General features: G+C 35.9%; 1 protein-coding gene across 2 annotated transcripts in view; it reads left to right on the forward strand.

Annotated features, from left to right (window-relative positions):
• Positions 1–3,826: 3,826 nt before the first annotated feature.
• Positions 3,827–24,578, forward strand: part of LOC130419019 (serine/threonine-protein kinase PAK 3) — a 29,704-nt gene continuing 8,952 nt past the window's right edge. For both annotated transcript variants that reach the window (XM_056745358.1, XM_056745359.1), the window contains exons 1-6: positions 3,827–4,015; positions 17,986–18,176; positions 20,531–20,631; positions 20,900–21,053; positions 21,442–21,479; positions 22,869–22,931. In XM_056745358.1, coding sequence (XP_056601336.1) covers positions 18,008–18,176; positions 20,531–20,631; positions 20,900–21,053; positions 21,442–21,479; positions 22,869–22,931 — 525 coding nt within the window. In that variant the 5' untranslated portion in view covers positions 3,827–4,015; positions 17,986–18,007. The remainder of the gene's footprint in view (positions 4,016–17,985; positions 18,177–20,530; positions 20,632–20,899; positions 21,054–21,441; positions 21,480–22,868; positions 22,932–24,578) is intronic.

Genomic DNA, 24,578 nt, shown 5'->3' on the forward strand with positions numbered 1-24,578 from the left:
GAGTACCTAAAGAGTAGTATTGCATACTTCGATTATTTCTGAAAACAGGTGATCTCCTGAAAGCGTGCCGGTTGGGGGGTTTGGGGGCGAGGTTGTGGCGAAACTAAAGCACGAGCACACAATAGAGACAGAGCACATTTAGGCCACGCCAACACCGGGGGGGGGGGGTATATGCCCGTATGCATAAACCCCATTTTGGGAAGCTGCCTCCTTGTCATTTCTGACAATCAGAAGCAAATGTTGAAAACCTGATATGTGACTAGGTGCACAGTAAACAAGCAAAAAAATCAGAACTAAGTTTTTATAAGCTACCAAACCGTAAAAGACAGACTTTAAGGAGAAAAAAGAGGTCACAGGCATAAACACGAGAAGCGCCAGTAGTTAGAATGGGTCAATAGCGGGATCCTGACACACTCAGTATGCCTAACGATACGTGTGCAGTAAACATTTTGTCACTCCCTGTTGAAATAAAATGAAAAAAACAACATGGGTTAGGTATGTTCTGATGCTGGTTTGACCACCTTAAACCAGCTATGGACCAGCACATGACCAGCTAAGGACCAGCACATGACAAGCTTAAACCAGCACAAACCAGCAAACCAGCATCAAAACATAGTAAACCAGCAGATGCTGTTTTTTTCAACAGGGCTGGTACATAAAATGCATAGCATGTGGCATTTTGACAGTATGTAACTTGTTAAGATGTGGACAAAGCAGAAATTATGCAGTAACGTTATGTTTGCGATTGCTAATATAGCTAATAGCTTTCGAACAGCTTGTCCCACCATCGTTTTAGTTTAAAAATTACAATATGACACGTTGTGTTTCGCTCGTTTTTTGCCGTTGACAGCTTATAAATACTTAGTTCTGTGTTTTTTAGTTTGTTTTCTGTACACCTTGTCACATAGCAGTTTTTGAACATTGTTCTGTTTTCTGTAGGAAGCTTCCCCCAATCAATGAAGGGTTGGATTGTTTCGCCCCCAGTGGTCATGTCCTTTTAAGATTATAAAATGTCACGCTCTATCTCTATACATCATTGCATTATCCCTGCATAACTGTTGATTCACTATAAGTTAATGTGGTGCACCTTTTTTCACCAACGTGCAGATGGCCAACAAAACAGACATTTGACTCAGTTTTACTTGCATTAAATGCGGTTCATGAACGCTATCTTTTAGTGCTGGGTCTACTTCATCTATCAGTTTCAAATGATCTGCAAATCCATCGCAATATCCGTTCATATAAATTCCTCACTGAAATGCAGTGAACAAACTAACAAAGCTGAACTTCGCTAATGAAGGAGCACAATGATGGGCGTGCTCTTTCTCCCAATCTCATTGGTTGGCACGTGGGCATGCTCTTTCATCTCACTCGTGCGGGTTGACACGTGGGTGTGCTTTTCAGGGAGAATAATCCAACAGGGGACCAAGAAAAGTTGTAGCAAAACGGAATTTCATGTTCAAAAAAAACTTTCCAAAACCTTTACGAACACTGGGGGAGTGTATCGAGAACAAATGTACCATGCCAAGGATGAGAAGCCAGCACATTTAACATAGTAAAGAAGTCAGAATGTATGAAACACTGTTAAAATTTAACATCTGACTTGTACATGTTTTTTTCCCTTTTGCCTCATTCATAACAGAAATTTCGGACCTGTGATGTTTGTTTAATTCATTCTTAAAGCCATTCCCGCATCTCGCGCTATTCATGGCAAGAATCAGTCAATCCATCCACAAATCTGTTCTATACACAAGTCAATCCATACAAAGGTTGGGGGGCAATTTAAAATCCTCAATCAACCTAACATGTCTTTGGGAGGAAACAGGATCTCCCGAGTACACCCACGCTGTCACAGGCAGACCATGCAAACTTCACACAGAAAGGCTTATACAGGGGACCTTCTTACTGTGAGGCAACAGTAACCACGGAGCCACTGTGCCGCCCTGAGATAAATCCAGCAAGCCAGCTCTCTTTGTCAATGGCCTAGGTCTTGTACCTGATTTTTCAACAACCGAGCACAGGTTTGGTTCGTCCCTTTTTGACTCAATGCTGGGTTGAAAATAATCCAGCATTTTTTTAGAGTGTGGTCCCAGAGGACATCAATTATAGATGAAGTTACAGTTCTGAAGAGGTGTTGTCCCTAAATTTATTTAAATCAATGTCAGTTTGCGATTGTTGTAATGGCTTTACACAGACAACCAAGGTTAAGATGCATGCTATTAACTCTGCCAGTCTGAAATTAAGATGTTCATGCGCTGCTTCCACTCTGACTGTAAACTGCTCATGCTCAACCAACAATATGTGAGAAACAATTTAATCCAATTAATATACAATAAAATATATTTTTTAAGTAATATAGATTTAAATTGAATATAAAATAAATTGGGTAAAACTTTCCTTGAATCATGTATGTGTGCATTATAAACGTAGTTTTAAAGCATTGTAATGCACCTTTTAATACATTGTGATGTCTTTTTAATAATTGTCATTACAGTGAATACATTATAACACTTAGCAATTCACATTTAAAATTGGTTATAATTCTTAACAACTACAATTAAGGCATTACAACATGCATTATGAAGAATTATAATGCATTTTACTCTTTATAATGCACTATACAAACATGCTTCAAGGAAAGTGTTACCATAAATGGTTATATTATAACAATTTCATGAGAGTCACCCTTTTGATGTATCCATTTATAACTGCTTATCAGTGGCTTATAATGCATTTGTAAATAAATTTACTCATTAATAAACGACTTTATTAATGCTTTACAAATGGAACTAAATTGTACAGTCTTAAAAGTCGTAAATTTTCTATTAATTAAAATATTAAGTAAATTTCAGTCTAGTTTGAATTTTTCGATTAATGAAAATAACAAGCACATTTTTGTTTTGTTCAATCTTGGTAATGTATCCTACTGTTGGGAAAGATTAAGGTTTCTCAAATTTCTCAAACATGTGGGGGAAATCATCAGTGTCTGACATTGCTCATTCCCTAAAAATCAGCATCACATATATCAGGCCTGTTTTCCCCCAGGACTGTGAGGTTGTCACGACAACCAATGTGATTCTGATTCTAAACAGCTAAAACGAGACTCCGCCTCAAAACAGCAGCTGCTGCAGTCATTAGCCAATCACGGTTGAGCAAGAGGAAAAAAGATGACATCATAGGCAAATTAGGGCAAGTTGCAACAGGACTTTGTTTGGTGTTGCTGCTCACAGCAGAATTATGGTAAATTGAGATAAAAGAGATAGTTACCTCCACAAGCACATTTCAAAAGCTAAAATTGAATAAGCTACTATTATCTATAAATTAGCCCTTAAAATAATATGTAGTCTATAAACCAGTACTTTGTTCATGTGTGATCTGTTTTCTTCAAATTACACAGAAACATGCCAGAAAATAATGTTTAATGATTTGTCATAATATTGACATAATATGACAATATTTCGATCAAAATTATGAAATTAAATGTTATTTACAAAGGAATCCATTTAAAGCAGGTGTTGCTATCATAGCAGCACACTAAAAATAAATCAAATAGATAAATATATCATAAAAGTCTTCTAAATAGTAAAAGACCCAAAAAAGATACTTCTAAAATGAAAATAAATAACAGTTTGTACCTGCTGTATGTTGAAACTGGATGAAATTAGAAACCTACCTCGCATCCACCAATATGTGAAACAGCAGATCCAGTCTGTCTGGCTGCTTCCCTCCCCCTCTCTCCTAGCAGCTGCCTTAACATGCAGCCCCATAGCCAATAGGGTTGCAAGGGCTTTATGACATCACTGGCTAGGGAACAGTAGGCAGGCAGTGAAGCAGGCAGGCAGGCTGCCGACTACAGGCAGTGAGTCCAGGTTTTGGGGTCAGGAACCGGTCTGACCAAAGAATGGAGAGCCTGTGAGGACACTAGCTTTCAGGAATATGTGCTGTGGAGGATGTACCAGTTAAACACGCTAAGACTCTCACAGATCCAGCCAGGGAATGTCAAGACATGTTTCAGGTGAGCTCTTTCTCAATGGCTCTTTTTCCATCTGCGATGACTCGAATATGGATGAAGAAGAGAAGGGGGAGGGGTGGATGGAGGGCGGGGGGATGCTTTTTACCTCAGCTTTCAGTATGCAGCCCTACTAAGGAATAGAGAAGAGTAGAATAACAGAACGCAGAGAAATTAAGGAGGAAATGAAAGAGCAGCTTTGTTGAAGCATTGTGTCATATGGAGGAGATGCTGTTGCATTCTGGGGGATGCTGCCGCTGTCAGCTGCCTCTGCCCCATTAAAGCGGCACATCCACAAAAACAACTCTATTGATATCACAAAAAAATGTTTGTTGTGGGTCTGTGGTGGTAGAATAAGTGCAGCTGCAGAGCAATCTGTAACAAAAAGCACTGCTATATCGGGGCACCGAGATTCAAAGCTGCATTTGTGTCTGTGTCCATTTTGACGGATGAATCTTGGTCCTTGTTTCATCGGTGCTACAGCTGGATAGATGCAGAGATGGAGGATGAATGGATGAATGGATGGACGGAAGCCTGATTAGAAGGGCAGATTTATGGCACTGGTGTTGGGATACAATCTTTTGTTTGACTGCACATGTCTGTTTTGGGCCTTTTATAGGGAACGCTTCTGAATGATTGATTTTTAACTCTACCAAGCTTTTGCAGACGAATAACAGGCCATGCAGACACATACACTTTAGGAGTCTGAGCTATAGCTAACACCCATCTTTTTATAGAACTGTTATTAGATATAGAGTGGCATGAACAAAGAACAACTGATGTTTTTGACAAGAAGAAAGGTGGGATTTAATTCATTTGCATATGTGTCCTGTGGGATGGGGTGTACGTGGAGTCTGTGAGGGGTGGAGTATATAATGACGTTTGGGGGCTTGTACACAATGAAATCCTGACAGCTAAACGTACAGGGTAAAGAGCTGGGATACATCTAATTTTGGTTATCCCTGGTATTTATTTCTTGGTTATGGCATGAAGATGTGGTAATTTTGTATACATACACTGTTATGCTTAATCTAGAAGCCTTTATTGACTGATACTATTGACATATTATTTACTGTATGTATCCCTAGCATGCCTCAACACACCTCTTCAAGGAAACAGTCATTAAGGGAGGGAGAACAATACATGGGTTTATGTATGTGGGTTCCATCTGTTTACACTACACATGTGTGTTTGCTACTGATCTGAGTATTCTTCTACCTTCTTTTTCTCTTGTTTCTCTTGTTTCTCTATCCGCCCATTTAAACCACAAAAGTTTTGACAATAATGAAAACATACCATTTTAGCTTCACATATTGTAATTACAACTTTACATTTCTCAACTAATATATGACAAATATTCTTATTGGTTTTTAGATATAAAATAACAATATTTATATTTTGTGACAATTATTGTTTAACATACTTAGCAGTAATAACACTGTGACAACCAGAGACAATGGCCCTGTTGACCTGAGTCATAATCTTACATTGACTGCCAGAGCACTGCATCACAATCCCTGATTTTCGGTCCTATTTTTTTATGTGAATTTATTGTATATATATAAACGTATACTGTATGTCAAGCATCAGCATTTTAAATTACAGTGTCAATGTTACACATACATCCATAAAATTATGCAAATACACAATAATATAACCACTCATGTAAATTGTGCTCAAAATAATTGTGTACTGAATATAAATTGATGTATATGACTGAACTGCAGTTTGTTTTACATAGGACAAGCAAAGTCACAGTAAATCAGTTATTTCAATTAAATGATAGTTCAAACTGAAGTTCGATTTTTGGAAATGTATCTCGGACAAAATCTGATCCGATTTAGTGGTTTTTCAGACGTAACATGTAGGTCATATTATAAAACATGAGCAGTTTCAAATTAAAATAATTATGTTCTAGTTGCTATAAAGTGGACAGTGAATGATTGAGCAATTTTAGGCTCCACATGAATGTGTAAAATACTGATTTTTTATGAACAATACTTGACATAATGCTACCTCTTGTATATCATTGGTTTAGATCAAAACAAAGCATGTTTTATTGTCATTTTTCATGATAATTGTTGATTTGTCTAGGATAAAGGCATAATTGTTTGTCCACATCTTGATGTGTCTGTAAGTGTCTTTCGTTTGCAAAGCTTTCATTTTTGGATTGTTAGAATCTTATGATAGATGCAGATTATGTAGCGTGAGTGATTTGAGACTTGTGGGTTAAGTGTGACTGTTTTCCAAACAGAAGGATGTATCTTGGTAAAACTTCATAGTATGACTCTGGAGTGCTTCAGCAGCTGGGGCATGAGCGTATTTGCATATATGTCTGATGTGTGGTTCAGTTGAGAGTGGTAGGGGGTGGCAACTGTTACGAACTGGTTATAGAATTTTTTGCTTCTGTCTCTTTACAAGCCTGTATGGGTTTATGTGCATGCAAAGTGTCTCTAGCCTTAACTTCACAGATTAGGTTTAAACTGCTGCAAAAATGAACACAAAGATTGCGATTTTATCACAAAGGTAACTAGGTGTGGGTGTTCATCAAGGCTCTGTTCTAGGCTCTTTTCAGTTCTTTTGCAGACAGTTTCCAAGTAAAAAATAAATTTCATTAAATTTTATGGTGAAGTTTACTTTGTAATCAGTCAGGCAAGGAGACGTAGTTACATGATTATATAATATAATATTATATGATAGATAATCAGGGTACCCCGGTAAAGGCTGTGCTCATTTGATACTTTTTCACATGAAGTTACATGTCTACATTACAATGTTCTATCAGTCCTCTGCATGGGCGCCGTAAAGGGGTAGAAGGTTAGGACGATTCTAAGGGCCCAGGCTGATTTAGGGCCCAGAAGAGCAGACCCCCTTTTTATTTTCCTATTTGTAGGGGCCCAGAAATTTTGGTTTCCATTGGGCCCAGAATTTCTGGCGGCATCCCTGGTCCTCTGTACTTTTGTCATTGTTATAGTATATAGGAATCATTGCAATCCATAGCATTTTCAGATGTTCTGTGTTGCCTTATGATCTTCTCTTTTTTGTTTTCTGTCTATTTTCTTCTACGGAAAGGATTGAAGGTAATAGAAAATATTCTTATTAGGAAGTTTAGAATGATGTCTAAGTCCTTCGGCATGATTTAAACAGCCAAAGTGCCAAGTGTAAATGTAATTATGGAACACACTGGCTCAAATTCCTCTCATCGCTTTTTCTATGGTACAGTGATGTTAATAAGATCTACGGATTGAGTTTGAGACTGTAAGAGAAAAAGAGATCTCTACATTCTAGTAAGGATGCAGGCACATTTAGGTTACGAGGAGTCCATATGCTTGTACATACAAATGCAAAATCAATAATAGGGTAACGATTCACACCCGAAATCATCTATGCAAATCGTTGCCTTGGAATTCTAAGGTTTTATCTGCGTTCCGAGTAGTTTTGCGATATTGAGCTTCAACGTTTTTGTACGTCATGTAGCAAAAATTACATGAGGAACAAATCTCTTTCATTTGTGAAAGGAGACCCTTAATGTATTCTAAATGTACAATATCAACATTTTCTGAAATTTGTAAATGGGGATTTTTGGAACAAGTCAAAAGCAGATAGAACATTCTAATTCTGAAAAATCCCTTAAAACTACAGTATAAGGTTCTATCTGCAAAACATTTATTCAACCAATCTATTTTTAAGCGACACAAACAATTTACTTAAAAAATATATTTTTGTTATAATGCTTTCAATTAGTGTTGTAATAATGTGTAAAAAAAATACATTTATATTTATATGTATTTATGACACTTATTTCATATTTTAGGATGCTTTTTTTCTTGTTCAAGTTAAGCATAAAAGGCGGTGCTTATTGTTGTTTCTAAATGTTTAATCTACAGAAGGTGGGACAGGTAAAATTACTTTCAAGAGATGACTTTGGCTGAAATAACATGATAATGTTAATTGTTGTAATGAAGACTTTTGACATTCTCGACTATTTGGCATAATATTGTAAAATTAAAATAAGAGGCATTAATCGCATTATGAGAGTGTATTTTAACAAAGGAATTAGTAAAATAGCGTTACTGAGTTGTGTCTATAAAAAAAAAAAATCCCCTCAACAAAACCTAAAACAAAATGAAAATGAAAAAATACTGTTCTTTGAGCTGCTCTTCCTTGAGATTTCTTCAAATATAAATATATAAATATGAAATAGGGACAAAGTCACTCTTAGGTTTCTAATGCGCTGTTTTGAAGCTTAAAGTGGGCGGAGCCGATCATCGCCATCTTAGCAGTGCATCACTCCCAGATAATCAAAAATAGACAAAGAAGTGGGACGTGGCTGGAGCCTGGTTGCTGAAACCACTTGTCACTCAAGTGGCCAAATTCAGTTGCAGAATTTTAAGGGTTAATATATGTTAAATGGGTGAGATATAAAAATGATTCACCGACCTCACAGTTGTCATGAAGGGTAAAATTAGCTATATAGACTCAAATCGTTATTTTGTACCAGGCTGTAAAAATTTTTTTTATGCTGTAAAGTTTTAACATGGTACTCAATGAGATTCTGCTCTCTTTTGGAGCCAGTCTCTAGCGGCCAGTCGATTAATTGCTGTTTAAGTCGCTTCCATGTTGGCTTCGCAAGAGAGATCGGAAGGTTGCTGCTTCCTGATTCCTGATAGAACCTTATAGAACCTTTTTGTTTTCTTAAAAAATCCCTAAAAGTACACATTATAAAAAACAAACATGCCATAATTTAAATAAATTGTCAAGGATATGTGAGTAACTCAATTTTGACCAAAATTTCAGATAGAACCTTATTCTAAGGCGACAAAATAATGACTTGCATGATTACACACACACACACACACACACACACATGCGAACAGAAAAACACACACACAAGCAAAAAAAACAGTTATCCTCTCTCCCCCTTTTTCTACAGTCATATTGACACATTTAGGACATGTGTGTCTGTGTGCCATTGTAAGGTGCAAGTAGAGCCCCGGTCCCTATTCTGGATTAGCATAGATGATTGAGTGCCATCTGGCAATTGCCTGCAGTGTTTGTGTGTGTGTCTTACTTTCAGACACCCCAACATACTCTACCTGTTTATCATAAAGTACCCTAGAGCTTTTCATTGATTTATTCCCCTTATAGTCAGTTCTAACCTTAACCATGTATGATTGTGTGGCTGTATGTATGTTTGACTGAAAAATATTAGGCCTATGACACTCCGACATGCTTAGTCACACAACATAAGCACACACCATGTTTCCTCAGCTGAAACATTTGGCCTTTTGAACTTTTAGTACTCTCTTAAAACACTTGCGTATTTAAAGACATAAAACATTAAACTCAAACTTCAAAGTGGGAGATACAGGCATGTGTGTGTCTGTTATGTGTAATCTGTTGGGTTCACATCGAGATCAGTGAGACGAGAAATGTTAGCTTAAGTATGGCCAGTATGGGGTTAATGAAGGATCATGTTCCATCTGTTACTTTGTGTGTGCAAGAGTTTATATGTATGCCAATTTTTTTGATATGCTTCATTTTTGGTCCATCAGAGTGAGTGTGTGGTAGATAACAATAACAGCATGTTTGAAGAGGAAGGCTTTCATTAGCCTAAGGCTGATGCATCAGCAGACTCATTTGTGGGTGTAGTGTTGGTCGGTATTACAGCCATATCAGCAGGGAATCATATGCACACACAAAACTGACCTCAGCCATCAATACTGTCTGCCAGGCTACATTTAATTTTTATGTCCGTATTTCACCTTTGAAACATTTACCACTTGGCATTCATTTTTTGAACAATTTCGCTTTAACTGAACATTTATTATTTTTTAGTTGGTTCTGGACCTCTGATTTGAATATTAAGTATAATATTGCCATAGTTGCTATAGTTATTGGTTATACTATAAAACTCTACTTAAAATCTTTGAAGTAAAAGGTGAATTTAAAAAGAGGTGAAAAATTGTAAGTCACTTTTCTTTTTGATGAAGAAGCGTTATTCAGAATTCATTCATGCCTGTAGCACAAGCAGTGCTGGTTGAATTATTCAGTTAATGCTTGATGGTTTGTTTAAGTTCAACTCTAATAACAGTATCCATTATGGGTTAATATCAACACTATGGTCACCACACTTAAAAAGTGTTTTACCTGTATGGAGGTGTTAATCCCTGCTACCTCATTTTGGTGAAGAAAAATCCACAGACCACAGATTTTGTTTTTTTCATAATCTCCATTGTGGCCCAGATATCTTATATTTACTTGTTGTTCTCGTCACCAAAATAGTTGTTTTTAATTTATCATGACATAGAAGTTTTAAAAAATCACTGCCTTTGTGTCAGTTAAGGAACATATAGCCATTGTATGGGAAGAGGTTCTGGCAAAACTAAAATTCATTAATATGAGGTTAAATTGGGACAGTAATAGCATGGCTCAAAGTGCCTCGGATTTTTATTCCAATTGTGGCAACACAGAATGTATTTATTACTTCTTTTTGATTTCATTCTTTGTAATATTAATGACTTCACTGGACTGCTAATAGTGGCTTTTTGTCACATCGCATTGGTAAAACAGTACAAGTTTCCCACAGTTTTATTTGAACGACTTTTTAGGATAACCATTATGTGTAATGGGGTTGATCAGTGTGAATAGATTTAAATACAAGTGGAAAAGTCTTAATGCTTAAACATATCCATCGAATAAACACTGAAAAGTTTGCATCCCTGAATGCTGATTTTCTATTTTAAAATACTCTGATGTCTGAGTATTAAGCTTGATGAGGCAATTTCAGGTCCAACCAATAGTTAGTCTATCTAATGAAATTGAGGTTTACTACTTAAACTAACAGCTTTTTTGTGTTCTATGGGAGACATACGTTTAAAATAACATGAAGATGAGTAAATAAAGAAAGCATAAATTCTCTTTGAGCAATACATGAACTAAGTACCTGCAGGAATACTTGTGGACTTCCCTGTACTGTTATTAGCAAAGATTATGAACATATAACTTTTGTCCATGATGTGATTGTGAAGTGATCATCCCCCAGCTTTGCTAAAAAATTAAATAAAATCAAAATATGAACAACACACCTGCACACAGGGGGACTTTGTTCTATGAATAGAGGCCAATTATTCACCTCAACTATAGGTAGGTCTGCTTTCCAGGGACTATTGTCTAGAAAGGCTATATGGGTGTCCTAAACATTATCGTGTTGTAGGCCTTTTATAAAAGCAAGTGGTCAAGGGCATGCTATTGGCCCATAGAACTCATGTTGTATCTAATATGGCCTTTTAACCATGACTATATTCACAAGACCATATATACACCTGTAACACAGAATATAACAAAGCCTATTTTGGTGTAAGCAATGTATGGGTCAAGTTTAGATCTTATCTCATGAATTTTGTGTATTATTGTGTCTTTTCATATTTGTTAAGTGCCGTATGCACTTCAACCATTGCACCTACTGATATTTCTGATCTTTCTATTAAGATGATTTTTCAATTTTTTCCTAGTTAAGGAGGAAAGAAACTGGGTGATTTTCATAATTCCTAGCTGACCTTTAGATAAATGGTAATCAAAATGAGAGTCTGTTTGGGATGCTATGTGATGTATCTTTATAGATACAGTGATTTTAATTTCTTGTCAAATCGAAATGTTAAAGCTCAAAATCTGAGATGACAATAAATGTGATGGCATGTAAAAGACTCCACAGATTGAGCTCTGGCATGCTATTGCATGAACAGGTGTTTGACACTGCTCTTATATGTCATATGGACTACTCTACTCTACCAGTCTGCTGCCATCCAAGCCCGATTCTGGATAGGTGGCAGAAAATGTATAAATGTATTGATGATTTGTCTTTGACCCTGTGACATTTGGTTTAGGGGCTGGGTTAGGGCCATAAAATGTGTGCGTTTTGGCAAAATGAGTTTAATTAGTTGTGATTTTAGGGTTTGGTTGGTCTTAAGGAGTGACAAGAAAAAAAGTTGTGCCAAGTGACACGTTATACCTTTCATGATAAAATACAGTACATTCCTGCCATGTAATAGCTGTGTTTATCAAATTCATCTTTCTTACTCTGACACTCTTAATGACGCCTGGTATTTTGTGATACAGATGTGTTATGTTGTGTTGTGTTGTGTTCTGCTATTTATTAAAATCTTTGTTCTGAAGCCTAGTAGGCTACCAACACAGAAAGCATTTAAAGGGCTTAGGTACACTCTTACTTTAAACGTTTCCCAAATAGCCAAGGGGTTCGCAATAGCTGCTTTTAAACAGATATATTTATGCCCAAAGTCTAAAGCAGTTCTGAATGTGTCATTTACAGGAAAGATAATATGAAAATACATTGTAACAAGCTCTGAAAGAATAAAGAATATTGAATATACCAGTGATGCACCGACATTAAAATTCTGGGCCGAAACCGATACTGAAAATTCAGGGTGCACTTGGCCGACAACCGAAACCTAAAATCGCCTTTTTTATTGCTACTTTTTAAAATAGTTTTTATATGATCTTTTAATTACACATACTAAAACCACAAAAATTAAAGAAAAAATGTTATAAAAATTCTTCCTTGGTCACTGCAACACAATCAAATATAAATTTATTTTCCAATTATTTAAACATTGTAGTTATAAAGTATTATAAAATTATTAATATATCCATAACAATTCATAATCTCAGCAGCTATTTCTACTACAAGAAGATTATATATGGGGCACAATCATTTTAATGTAAACAACAGCCAAAACAATGAGGGGGAAGTATGCCGTGTTTATTGCATATTTTGCTCTCAAAGAGAGATGAACAGGGGAGGAATGTAATGGGAGATCCAGGGATTTTCACTCATATCTCTTTACTGCACTCTTTAAATAGGTCAGAGTTTTAAATGCTACAGTGGAGGATAAGGAAAAACTACAGCAGCCATCTTTAAGTCTCCCCACTCTTGGAACGAGAAAGACCAATGCTGCTTCATTTGCACGTCAATGTAGGCTAGTCGTCTAAATCTGCGTAATGACTCTCTATTACTGATGATAAGAGTTGGGAGAAAGAGTTCATCAGCTACAAAATACTATTTGTTAACAGATAAGGCTCAAATTTGAGTTTATACGCTTTCCTTAAATAAATTTAGAATCTAAATAAAAATTTATAAAAAACATTCATTGTTCTGTAGTACCATTATGCACCTCCTGGTTTCAGATAAAAATATCATGGAAGTTTGATGGTAGCTATATAATGTTGAATGGTATTCAATAGTGTTTATATTCAATAGTTCCGAACCATGTCCTTTAGAAATAGGGCTCAAAACCATCAATGTACATGGTGATCGAAGGTACTTTAGAGATAGCAGAGTCTCAAGGGAATTAAGACATTGTCACAAACTGTAATCTATTAATTTGTGTCAAAGTTTTTTCCGTGTCAGTTATCAAAAAAAAATTCTGTGTCACCCAGCATGACTTTCAATCCAAAGTATTTTAATATGCAATATCTTAAATATGTATAAATATATCAACGCAAGCAGAAGGGGAATTTGTCACTATTTAACAAGGTGGCTCATTTATGTGAATTCCTATTTCCTATTTGATTTTTCCCCTGTGACGTTAGGTTTAGGGACAGGTTTAGGCCGCCTTTTATCCTTGCTTTGCCAAATCATGAAACTTGGGTTTTTAGCAAAATCAGTCTTTGCGGCTGTGATTTAAGGTTTGGGGTGAGGTAAGGTGTTGGTAAAATATTTACGACTTGTTTTGATATCAGGTCATAAATATATGAATGTACATAGACACGCGGTCTTTGTTTTGAAAGTCGTGTTGGTTTCACAATAAAAGTCCTGCTGAGTGACAAGAAAAAAGTATTTTACTGGCAGCACTATTGATGGCAGTTTTTTGTGTATTGTAACAAACCTGTAAATTGTAATAGTTAGTTACAGGTAATTGTAAACTACTGGTTTACCTAAACTCTTACTAGCATCTGTATGGTTGACATTTAATTTAGTCTTTGAAGCGTACCTCAATAATTTATTAAGTGTTTGCCTCAGGAAAGCCTGGGTCGGTTCCCCCCGAGCAGTTATATTTAACATCTTAATGTCATGCATTTTTAAATGGTAAAACATAACATGATTCACACATAACAAAGAAAGTTTGTTCAAATTAGTTAATTCTTAGTCAAGAGAAAAGACATGTAAGCAGACACATAGCTGATCTAAAAACATCTATTCTGACCATACTGAGAGATATTTTATAAAGCCTTCACTTCTCAGAGGATGTGAGGATTAGTATGTGCCAAAGTAAGCCTCTGCTTTTCCCACAATATTTCGATGAAGTGCAGAGGACTGTGCAGAATGCAGAGGTCTCAAAATCTTTCTGAAAAGTCGAACTTATTTGAACTTGATGCTCATCCTAAAAACTATGCACTCTTAAAAATAGAAGCTGATTTTGATACCGGCGTTTTGAGCTTTGAAGCCTGCATGTTTTCATAATATAATAAACTCTTATTCAACCAAAATAAATATTAATTAATTAATTAATTTCTCACAACCAATAGACACAGTGTGCTGATGACCAGCCATAACAGTATTGGGAGTGTGATATCACTTTTAGATGGTTTTATTGGACTTATGCGCCTGGCCCGAAGTTAACTTTCGATCTGTGTTTGTTATAATATAATTTATTAATATTTGATTTAAATTAAAAGTATTAAATCACATAAAACTACTCTACTACTTATTCTTTTGCAGGTCCAACGGAAGTTCTATTTGGGCCTCAATACATTTATGTTGGTGCTGCTGAAAGTCTTTGGATTCTGAATCTGCCATTGCCATTCTGAAAGATGTGTCCATGCCGTGTTACATAGACATAGCACATTATAACTAGCAGCAATGGCTTAAGCAGTTGCTGAAATGTCTAGGAGAAAATTAGAGGTGTTAGAGGTGGTTTATTGCTCTCTCTGTCTCGTTCTTTTGGAGTTCCGGTTGGGCCAGAAAAACGACAGTTGAAGAGTCCGTGCCACACCTAGATTCTCACAGCAGACAGAATTAACCGCAAACAGATGAATAATGTTGTTATTTTGAGACGCTAGTTTAGAGCTTTTCAGCGGCACCAACCAAAATAAAAAAATCAAGCCAATATCAAATAAATACATACACAATTTCTGTAAGTAGCACTTGTGTATTTATTTAAGTTTGGAGAGAAAAGAACCCTTTATATAAACACATCTTTCCTCTCCAAACTGAAATACACTAGTGTATTGGTATATGTTAAAGGTGACATTTATGCATATATGGTTAACAAGACACTATCTACTGGCTCTATTCCAAGCAGCCATTGGTGACAGGAGTCAGGCAACACTTTAATAACCCTAAAAAGCATTACTGACAATATAAACATGGTATTACTTAGACACCATGCCTAAACATGAACCAAAATGATTGTAGGCTTTGTCCTGAATTTGCTTGTTAGCTAAACCACTGCAATGCAAAAACTATTTTCATATCTTGTTTTGTTTACAAGGAAATAACTTTTTTCCAAAAATAATACCCCATTGGAAAAGTTGTTTTAGATCCATGCTGAACGGTGCATTCATTTTAAGATAATTCAAACTTTGGTCACACTTTATTTTAAGGTCCAAGTCTCGGTATAAATAAACCATTAACTATGACTTTTGCCTCTGTAAACTACTAATTTGTAGCTTATTAATAGTAAGTAAGGTAGTTGTTAGGTTTATGTATTATGTAGGATTAGGGAAGTAGAATATGGTCATGTTGAATATGTGCTTTATAAGTACTAATAAACAGCCAATATGCTACAAATAGACATCTAATAAGGAACTTTAATAGTGAGAATCCCTATCCTAAAGTGTTACCAAAACTTTTATACATAAGGAAATAAATAACAGTTTTTACTAAATTATGTGAATTGTAATTTTGTGTGTATAAAATGTGAGTTTATAGGAACATCATTTTTATTCCACTAGGAAATGGATAATCCCCACATGGGCGCTGTCATGTTGACATTACATTACCATCCATTTGCACATTACTATTGTTGAATTCTTCAGTTTCTCTACTAGAAGACAAGATCAAAATATTGAAAAGCAGTGGGCAAATAGAACATTTGTTTACATGGAAGAGTGTATGTATGTGTGTGCCACATGTTTGGTACTAGCCGTAATACTGTAAGAAGACGCAATGACAGGATTTTGGATGTCATGCATGGTACATAATGGTTGCATAATGGCAAAAATCCATGCTAGAGGGTCACAGTCTAATTACAATTGATTGCACCAGAAAGGTGACATGGCGTCTGTGTTTATTTGTGTGGGTTGTGTGTATTTGTGTTTCCTTCTGATGAATGTTATGTTCAGTAGTTTCTAACCATATGCAAAGTTCCTTGTTTAATCGGTAGATCTTAAGGTTTTTTTAGTGTTAAAATAATACCCTCTAACCAACATGACGAATACTGTCTGTGACTCTGTGGCAGGGCAGGACAACTTTTTGTTAGTTTGATGCGATTATTGAAAAGAAAAATAAGAATATTATGTGTCACAACATTTTTCGCAACACAGAAACTGAGAAGCAGTGCCTTATTTACATGAGGTTATGGGCAGTATCATAAAGTGACACGAATCTACTGTTTCCTGATGCACAGAGGGAGTGTGTGTGTGTCTGTGTGTGTGCTTGGGTTTATGCATAACAAATTCACAGGAAGAGCAAATGTGTTAAAAAGCCTCATTGTAAACATTCTGGCTTTGTTCTGAATACACTGTTTGACTCTCCAGTGCATACATTATACTAGCTGCTATTTTTAAATGGATAAATGTTTCAGATATGAGAAATGAAAAAAAAAATGTATGTGGGTAGTTGACAAAAAAATTGTATGTGTCCTATGGTGTGACATAGCAAAATTTAGAAAACAAACTGTTAATATTACAATGTTTTATATTATTTATATTTATCATATAGAATAACATAAGAGTGATGACTTGATGTCTGAGCATGGGTGCAGAGTTCAAACAAGAAATCGAACAGAAAAGAGTTCCAGATGCCAAACTTCTTTAACTTCTTTAAAGCTCAAATTTGATTTGCTCGAGCCAACAAAGTGAGATATTCAGAGTTCATCTGAAGTGATCTAACAAACACACATCTGACTCCATACTTTATACAGAAATCTCAAGTTGTATTTCACATTGTTCACTAGTCCTGTTTCACATGAAATCATCTTTTTGTGAGGCTGTCCCCTTCTTCTTTGCCACTATTATATTTCAATCAGGCCCACCTAGCCTCTCCACAGTTATGTTATTGGCTCACCTTATAAGGTTTTAACAACGGCCTGAGTTATGTTTCCGGTATACTTTATAAGAATTGAATTGTGTCGAGCGCCTCTTAGAATTTTCAAAAGAAAAACAAATATATCATGATGTGCGCTTTAACCTACACTTTTCCGAACATCTTTCCGGGGCTTTCGGACGACACACGATTTACCATAAGTTTTAGTTTTACTCTGGCACACGACTAAATGTAATAATGAGCTCATGGTTTAGTGTAATAATGAGCAACCCAGTGTCCATGAATTTGTGCAATAAATTAGACACGTCTACAAAAGTATGTGTGGTGTATGTGCAGTTCCTGATAAAATATGTGGTGTGCTTGCAGGTGTTCAAGTACTCAAACTCATACATGAGGCCCAAAGTCCACATTGTATCAGAAAAATACCTAAGACCTGTAACCAACTAAATGTTTCATTCTATATTTGAAAATCCAGTACTATATTAGAAAAACACCACAAGTTTTGCTTCCATGCATGAGTTCATGTATGTGGCAGAGTTCAAGAAGTTCAGTCTAATCATCACAGAGATGTTCAATGGGATTCGGGTCTGGGCTTTGCACAGGTGAATGTGGCTCCACACAAGACTTTTGTAAATCATTTCATAGACCTTGTAAGACCGTCACCTTACATTGATTCTCTCTCTCTTTGCAGGTCATAGTGAGTGCAGCTAAAGATGTCCGATAGTGTCGATATTGAAGAGAAACCACCTGCCCCCCCCTTGAGAATGAACAGTAGTTCCCGTGACCCTTCTTCAGTGCACAGTTCTAAACCACTTCCAATGGCTCCAGAAGAGAAAAACAAAAAAGCCCGTCTCAGGTCCATTTTCCCAGGGGGAGACAAAAGTAAGTATCCCTTCAATGTGACTTAAGCATTACATGATCCAGTGCTATCTTATATCTATTTGTAGTCACAAGGTCCATGAATATTTTACACATGTTACACTTCCATCAAACGAATAAGGATGCCACAAAGAAAACTGAAATGTCAATGATATAATTTAACGAATCCGGGTAAACGAGACAAAACATCCAAGGAGTAGAGCAAAAATCCCAAATGATTATCCACAGGGTTGAACGGGTAAAACAGAATCCAACAGAAAAACATCCACACAAGATTAAAGTACGGGTTAACAAAGAGAGTCCAAGTAATTTTGTTGGGCCAAGAGCTACTGTATGTTGGACTGGTAGACTGATACAAAACTGTCCATGTTTTATTCAAAGTCAAAGACATCATCTACTTATCACTACAACACAAAAGAATCCATTAGATGCGTACACGCGCATGCACACCAGTATCAACAATATAAGAACCCATCCTTGATTCTCAGGGTCATGTACTGTAACATGAGCTGTGGTTATTCTTTCCGCCGCTCAGCCCTGAGGGTGCATGGAGCAAAACACATCATCATAGATTCTCTTCTCAACTGCCCCCCTTACAAAAACGTAAAGGCATTCCTCGAAATATTATGATCACTTGTTTTTGTATTAAAGAAATCTTCCATGTTTTCAGTGTTTGTAGTTATATCTTTGTCTTTTAACCTCAAGGGGTGTTGAAGCCAAACACAACAGTGAGGGGGCCTCCAGAACTGCACCCCTGGCCTACATAATCTGTTGCTTGCATCCACATATCATGGTTCAATGGCTTTGAACATGACAATAAGTAATAATATAGTAAATAACTGCTTATACACCTAATTGTGTGTTTTCAAGCTGTGTGCCACTCAGTGGTGTACCATGTAGTAACAAAAGAGTGGTGTACTAGAGCAGACGGGGCCGCAGGTAATATTGTGTATATTTTAAGAAATTCACTCATTGTATGAAAGAATCGTGAGTTTAAAAACAAAATAAAGAAAAGGGTGATACAGTTAAAGGGAAAGTAAGTGGATATATGGAGGGTACGCAAGGGTTCGCAAGGGCGTGTTTACAATTTTGGGGGCCCAAGCAAAGTCAAGACCTGAGGCCCCCCAAACATTGCCAAACATTTTTTGTTTGAATTCCACAGCATTATTGAGTACATGGAATTAATGACACATATATACATACAAATATAAATTGGATTTATTTTAAGTTGAACCACATAACAGCATACAATTCTATGCAGTTTGTTATAAGAATATACCTTCTGGGTTTTGGGATGAAAATGTGTCCTTTGTTTTATATAGATAATACAGAATGCTTATAGCTACAGTATAAGAAAGCCAACGGTGCAAAATTCTTATTTTAATTATTCTTTTCATAGCATAGTTTTGCTATATTCGTAAAATGAGTATTAGATTTATTTTCATTTGCTTTCTTTCGTTTTTGAGCGATGCTTTAATATGTGCGCTTCATTGCGTATATCTGAGTGTCTCAATCAAGCATCAAATGATTTCACCGCTCGTAGCCACTTGGGGACCCCCAAGCTTGCAGGGCCATATGCATTTGCATGGTTTGTGTGGTGGTTAACAATGCTACTAGGAATACGCTCCTTTAATAATAAAAATCCAATATGCTCCTATTATAATGTAAATATTTAGAAGTTGTTATACAGAAACAGCGCTGTGGATAAAGTAAGCATAAGGCGCATACGTCTGTATGGCCCTGACTACACCACTGATGTCACTGTTTGCTTTAGAAACATGGAAGTATTCTCTTATACATGAATGATGCTTCTACAGTTTCAGTACAGTCTTAATTCACAGTAAAGTTTAGATTCATCACTGCAGGTCCAAAAACTACAGTCAGGTCCAAAAATGAGTCAAAATGGGTATTCTGCGCTTCAATATTTTTTGTGATGTGTCTTGCACACGCTGTTTGAAGCAAATTTAATAGTACATAATATGAATTAGCATACTTTATATGCATTTCGGAGGTCTAAAAGGCAGACGCTGATAGCTGTGTAATAATCAGCTGGTGAATTAACAACCTGGCTCATGAATTTCAAATTTACTTGACTGGACTTTCCCATGAGGTTTCCAGACCACATCTGCTATACGACCCAATAAATATTCATTGTTTTCATATCAAGGCATTTACAAAGGTGCCTTTTTGCATTTAAAAAAGCTAGAATGAGAAGCTAGACTCCCTTACTGTCATAATCAGGTTTCTGTTACACTGGCGCACCCCAGTAATGTTTTCAAGATCATTACATGTATCTGAAAGCACGGCAAGGGTTTCCATCAGACCATCAAAAGTATGTGCGTTTCTTTACTTCACAGCCAATAAGAAGAAGGAGAAAGAGCGTCCTGAGATATCCCTACCTTCTGATTTCGAGCACACCATCCACGTCGGCTTTGACGCAGTTACTGGAGAGTTCACTGTGAGTTCACCCAAACATCTCACGGGGTTGAGAATGTGTGTGTTTGGAATGGATATCTATTATTGTGTGTTTTTATGACAGTTGGTGTGCCTGTTGTGCTTGCTTGGACATTAGATATTAGTCATGTGTATTTGAGACCATATGGATAATGTGCTGAACATTGGCCAATACTAGAACATTGTATGCATTTGATATTACTAATTTGTTTGCGGCAAAATATTTTGATATACTTACTGTATCTGTACTTTTTGTGTTTTTACGAACACAGGGTATTCCAGAACAGTGGGCCAGGTTATTGCAAACGTCTAATATTACTAAGCTTGAACAGAAGAAAAATCCCCAGGCTGTTATAGATGTTCTCAAGTTCTATGACTCCAAAGAGACCGTCAACAACCAGAAATACATGAGCTTTACATCAGGAGGTGATACACGCCCACGTACACATGCATTTCAATTTAGGCCAAATTTTTTCATCTTAAATATCATAAATAAGTTTGATGGGTGAATTGTTCTTATTTTAAATTGTGTCTAATTGATGATTTTTATCTTTTTTTAGTCTTGGGTTTGAAGCCATTTTATTTGTGTCTCTTACTTACTCATACAATGTTTGTAATAATAAATTGTTTATAAATGCATAAAAGTTCCTTAGTCAAGAAAATTTTACTTGACCCTAAAAAAATAAAGAATGAATTGAAGAGAAAAGGACATTGCTTTTAACCAATTCCTTTAACTACATTTTTCTTAAAGAATAAAAAGTCAACATTTTTATTCTATTTATGCTCTAACAGAATTGCTATTTCATGCTTTCAGATAAATCTGCTCATGGCTACATTGCAACAAATACTCTGGTGAGTTTGTTTTTTCTTATTCTTTCCGATTTAACAAAAATGTGCAGTTCACCTTCATGAATAAAATGAATCAAGATTCAAAGCACCTTTCAGTATTTCCATATCCCCATGAATAAGATACCAGACATGCTATAAAAATTTCAAAGCCCATCTGATCATGTTTGTCTATCAATAAAAGGACCCATTTTCATAAGTTTTACAGTGGTGACTTTCAACAACAGAGATCAGTTAATTTATAGTATTAACGATCCTTTAAATTATATTTTCTTTGGCCATTCATTTAGTCAATGATTTTGTTTAAAGTTCAAGTAACAGTAAACACAACTGCTAAAAGAAAAACTGTAAAAAGGTCTTAAAGGTACAGTTCACCCAAAAATAAAAATTCTGTCCTCATTTACACACTCTGGAGTTCCAAATCTGTACACAATGTTTGTCCTGATGAACACAGAGAAAGATATTTGTATGAATGCTTGTAAACAAACCTATCCACACTGAAGCGCATCTTTTTTCGTCCACACTGAGATGACGTTTTGTTAATGAAAATGGAGCTTTTCTAAAAGCTGTTTTCACGTTGTAATGTGGATGATGAAACGTGGGGTTTAAAAACAGTATGAACCATCTACTACACCATTTAGTCTTAGCTAGATTGTTTAACCGGCTGACAACCACTTGCTGGTGTTGTAGTGTTTAGAAACCGCATGTCGTCATCAAAGATCACAAAGAAATGATTGACATGCTTCTTGCAATAAATGAAGGTGGATATTGTTATGTTCAGGCATATTGTTTATAGTGCAAACGTAAAGAGATCCCTTTTTCCATTTTACTCAGCAGCTGACTTAGGTTCTCTGGAGTTCTCTGGATGTTGAGTTTCCATGAACTAAAAGTCATGCCATAGGTTAAAAGGTTGTCTACTGTAACATGGCTGAATGACACTGGAAGCTGCGAAGATTAAGCTTAATTTTCTGAAGTTTTGGTTTAAAATAAATGAATCTCTCAACAGAACAAGACAAAAGACATTCAGGTTACTCAAAATCCTATGCAACATTGCTTCATATATAAATGCATGTTGTTGTTTAGGTATTTTCAGAGGAAAAGCTTGTTCTTTACATGGCACTTAACAGACAAACTTGACAGACTGTTTGAACAGATGATCCAAGTTTATGAATATGATATATAAACAGCTAATATCCCTCCAAACAGTTACATATTTCTCCTTATTGATTTTTCTCACATATAGATCCATACTCAGAACCACCTTTTACCTCTGTTTTCCTTCCTCACACCTTTTCATGCAAACCATTGCTCTCTGCAATCCATTTGTAGTCTTTAAATAGTGTTTTATTGTGTCAAGTAAAATATTCTCCCATTCTCAACCTTATCATTATTCAGAATCGCCTCCTGTCTTCCGGGCCACCTGTCAGCCTTAGAACCTGCAGCGCGTTATTTGACAAGGTAAAACTTTACACTTTTTAACTATACTGCACTGAAGAAGCATCATATTATTTGGCAAGGCTACTTCCTTAAATGTTCCCGCAAGACTCTAGTTTTTTACATAAACAATTCAGTGTATATATATATATATATATATATATATATATATATATACTATAGCAACAATGAAACTAAAACTTATAGTTCTGCATTGCTGCAGATCACATAGTAAACAATTTTCTCAAAAATCTCTTCTTGGATTTTCCAAACAGGAATTGATAAAATCTTGATTTTACACACGTTTGGCTTGAATGAGCCTCAACACAGTTGTGATTTTTGCATCATCTGAAAGCTGGAGAAATAAGCTTTCTATTGATATATGGTTTGTTAGGATATGACACTATCTGGCAGAACAACAACTGTTAACAATGTTGGAATCGGAGGGTGCAAAAAAAGCAAAATATTGAGAAAGTCGCCTTGGAAGTTGTTAATCTGAGGCACTGTGGCAGGCCATCCACTCACAAAAAGAAAGTTTTTATATATTTACAGTAGGAAATGTATAAAATATCTTCATGGAACATGATATTTACGTAATATCCTAATGATTTTTAATCATAAAGTAGTTCTTGAAGTAGTTCAGAATACATCAACATGTTATGTTTAAAGATCCCATGGAAGATCTAACAAAACTATGACTTGACATTTGCAACCAGTTGACCCCACAAACGGTGTACACTTGCTGTCCACTACAATATAGATGTACTGTGATTTTTGGTCTCAAAGCCAAGAGACATAACATTAAATTCTTGGGGTCTTTAAGAGAGGGAAATTTGAATGGCAACATAGGTTTTAATTGACAGTCATCCCACCCATATTTCAAGGTGTTAGTCATGTCTGTTGAGATTTTCTTGCTGGACTTGCTTTCCTTATCAGATTCTTCCTGTACTGAAGTTCACCATTAAAACATGAAGTAGACAGCCATATGAACAGTGCCACTCCAGGTGCTATACACCTCCAAAAACCCAATCTCTTATATTTTAGGTGTAGATTACTTTGTGGGCTCATTGCCGGTTTCTAACTGGCAAAGACAAATATCAAAATGCATGTGATGCTTAATCTTGTGAGTGTGACCTTTACACAAATAAGGCTGCTGATTTTGTACAAGATTTAGCCCTGTATTTTTAGCACACTGGGAATGCGTGCTACATAAATACATTTGTTTAAAGGTGGCCATTGATCCAAAACAAGATTTGATATCTTTGTAGGAACTAAACTGCCACAATGACAACCAAATCTAAATCAGAATCGGTTCCATCGTGGGAAGATTCCAATTACATGGAAGCAGCGTTATAAGATCTTAAAAATGACTTTTAGTCATTTAGAATTAAGTGAACAATTCTGTAAATAGAAGGATTGCAGAACTATTTTTTGTTTGTATGAAAACAAAAAGTCTTATTTACGTATCAGAATCGGTGAGTGGTTGGATGTTTGTAAATGTCAATGTAACCTTTGAGATTTAAATGCCCAATGCTTTTATTACATCACACTCGCTTTTTCTTTTGGTCATAAAATATAAGGATGTTTTCCATTAGCTATTATGTTTTAGTAATGTTACATCTGTCAGTAAGAATAACAATCCAAACCATACAGATATTCTTAAAATATTGT

The sequence above is a fragment of the Triplophysa dalaica genome, chromosome 4 (assembly GCF_015846415.1).
Source record: "Triplophysa dalaica isolate WHDGS20190420 chromosome 4, ASM1584641v1, whole genome shotgun sequence".
Taxonomy (NCBI): Eukaryota; Metazoa; Chordata; class Actinopteri; order Cypriniformes; family Nemacheilidae; genus Triplophysa; species Triplophysa dalaica.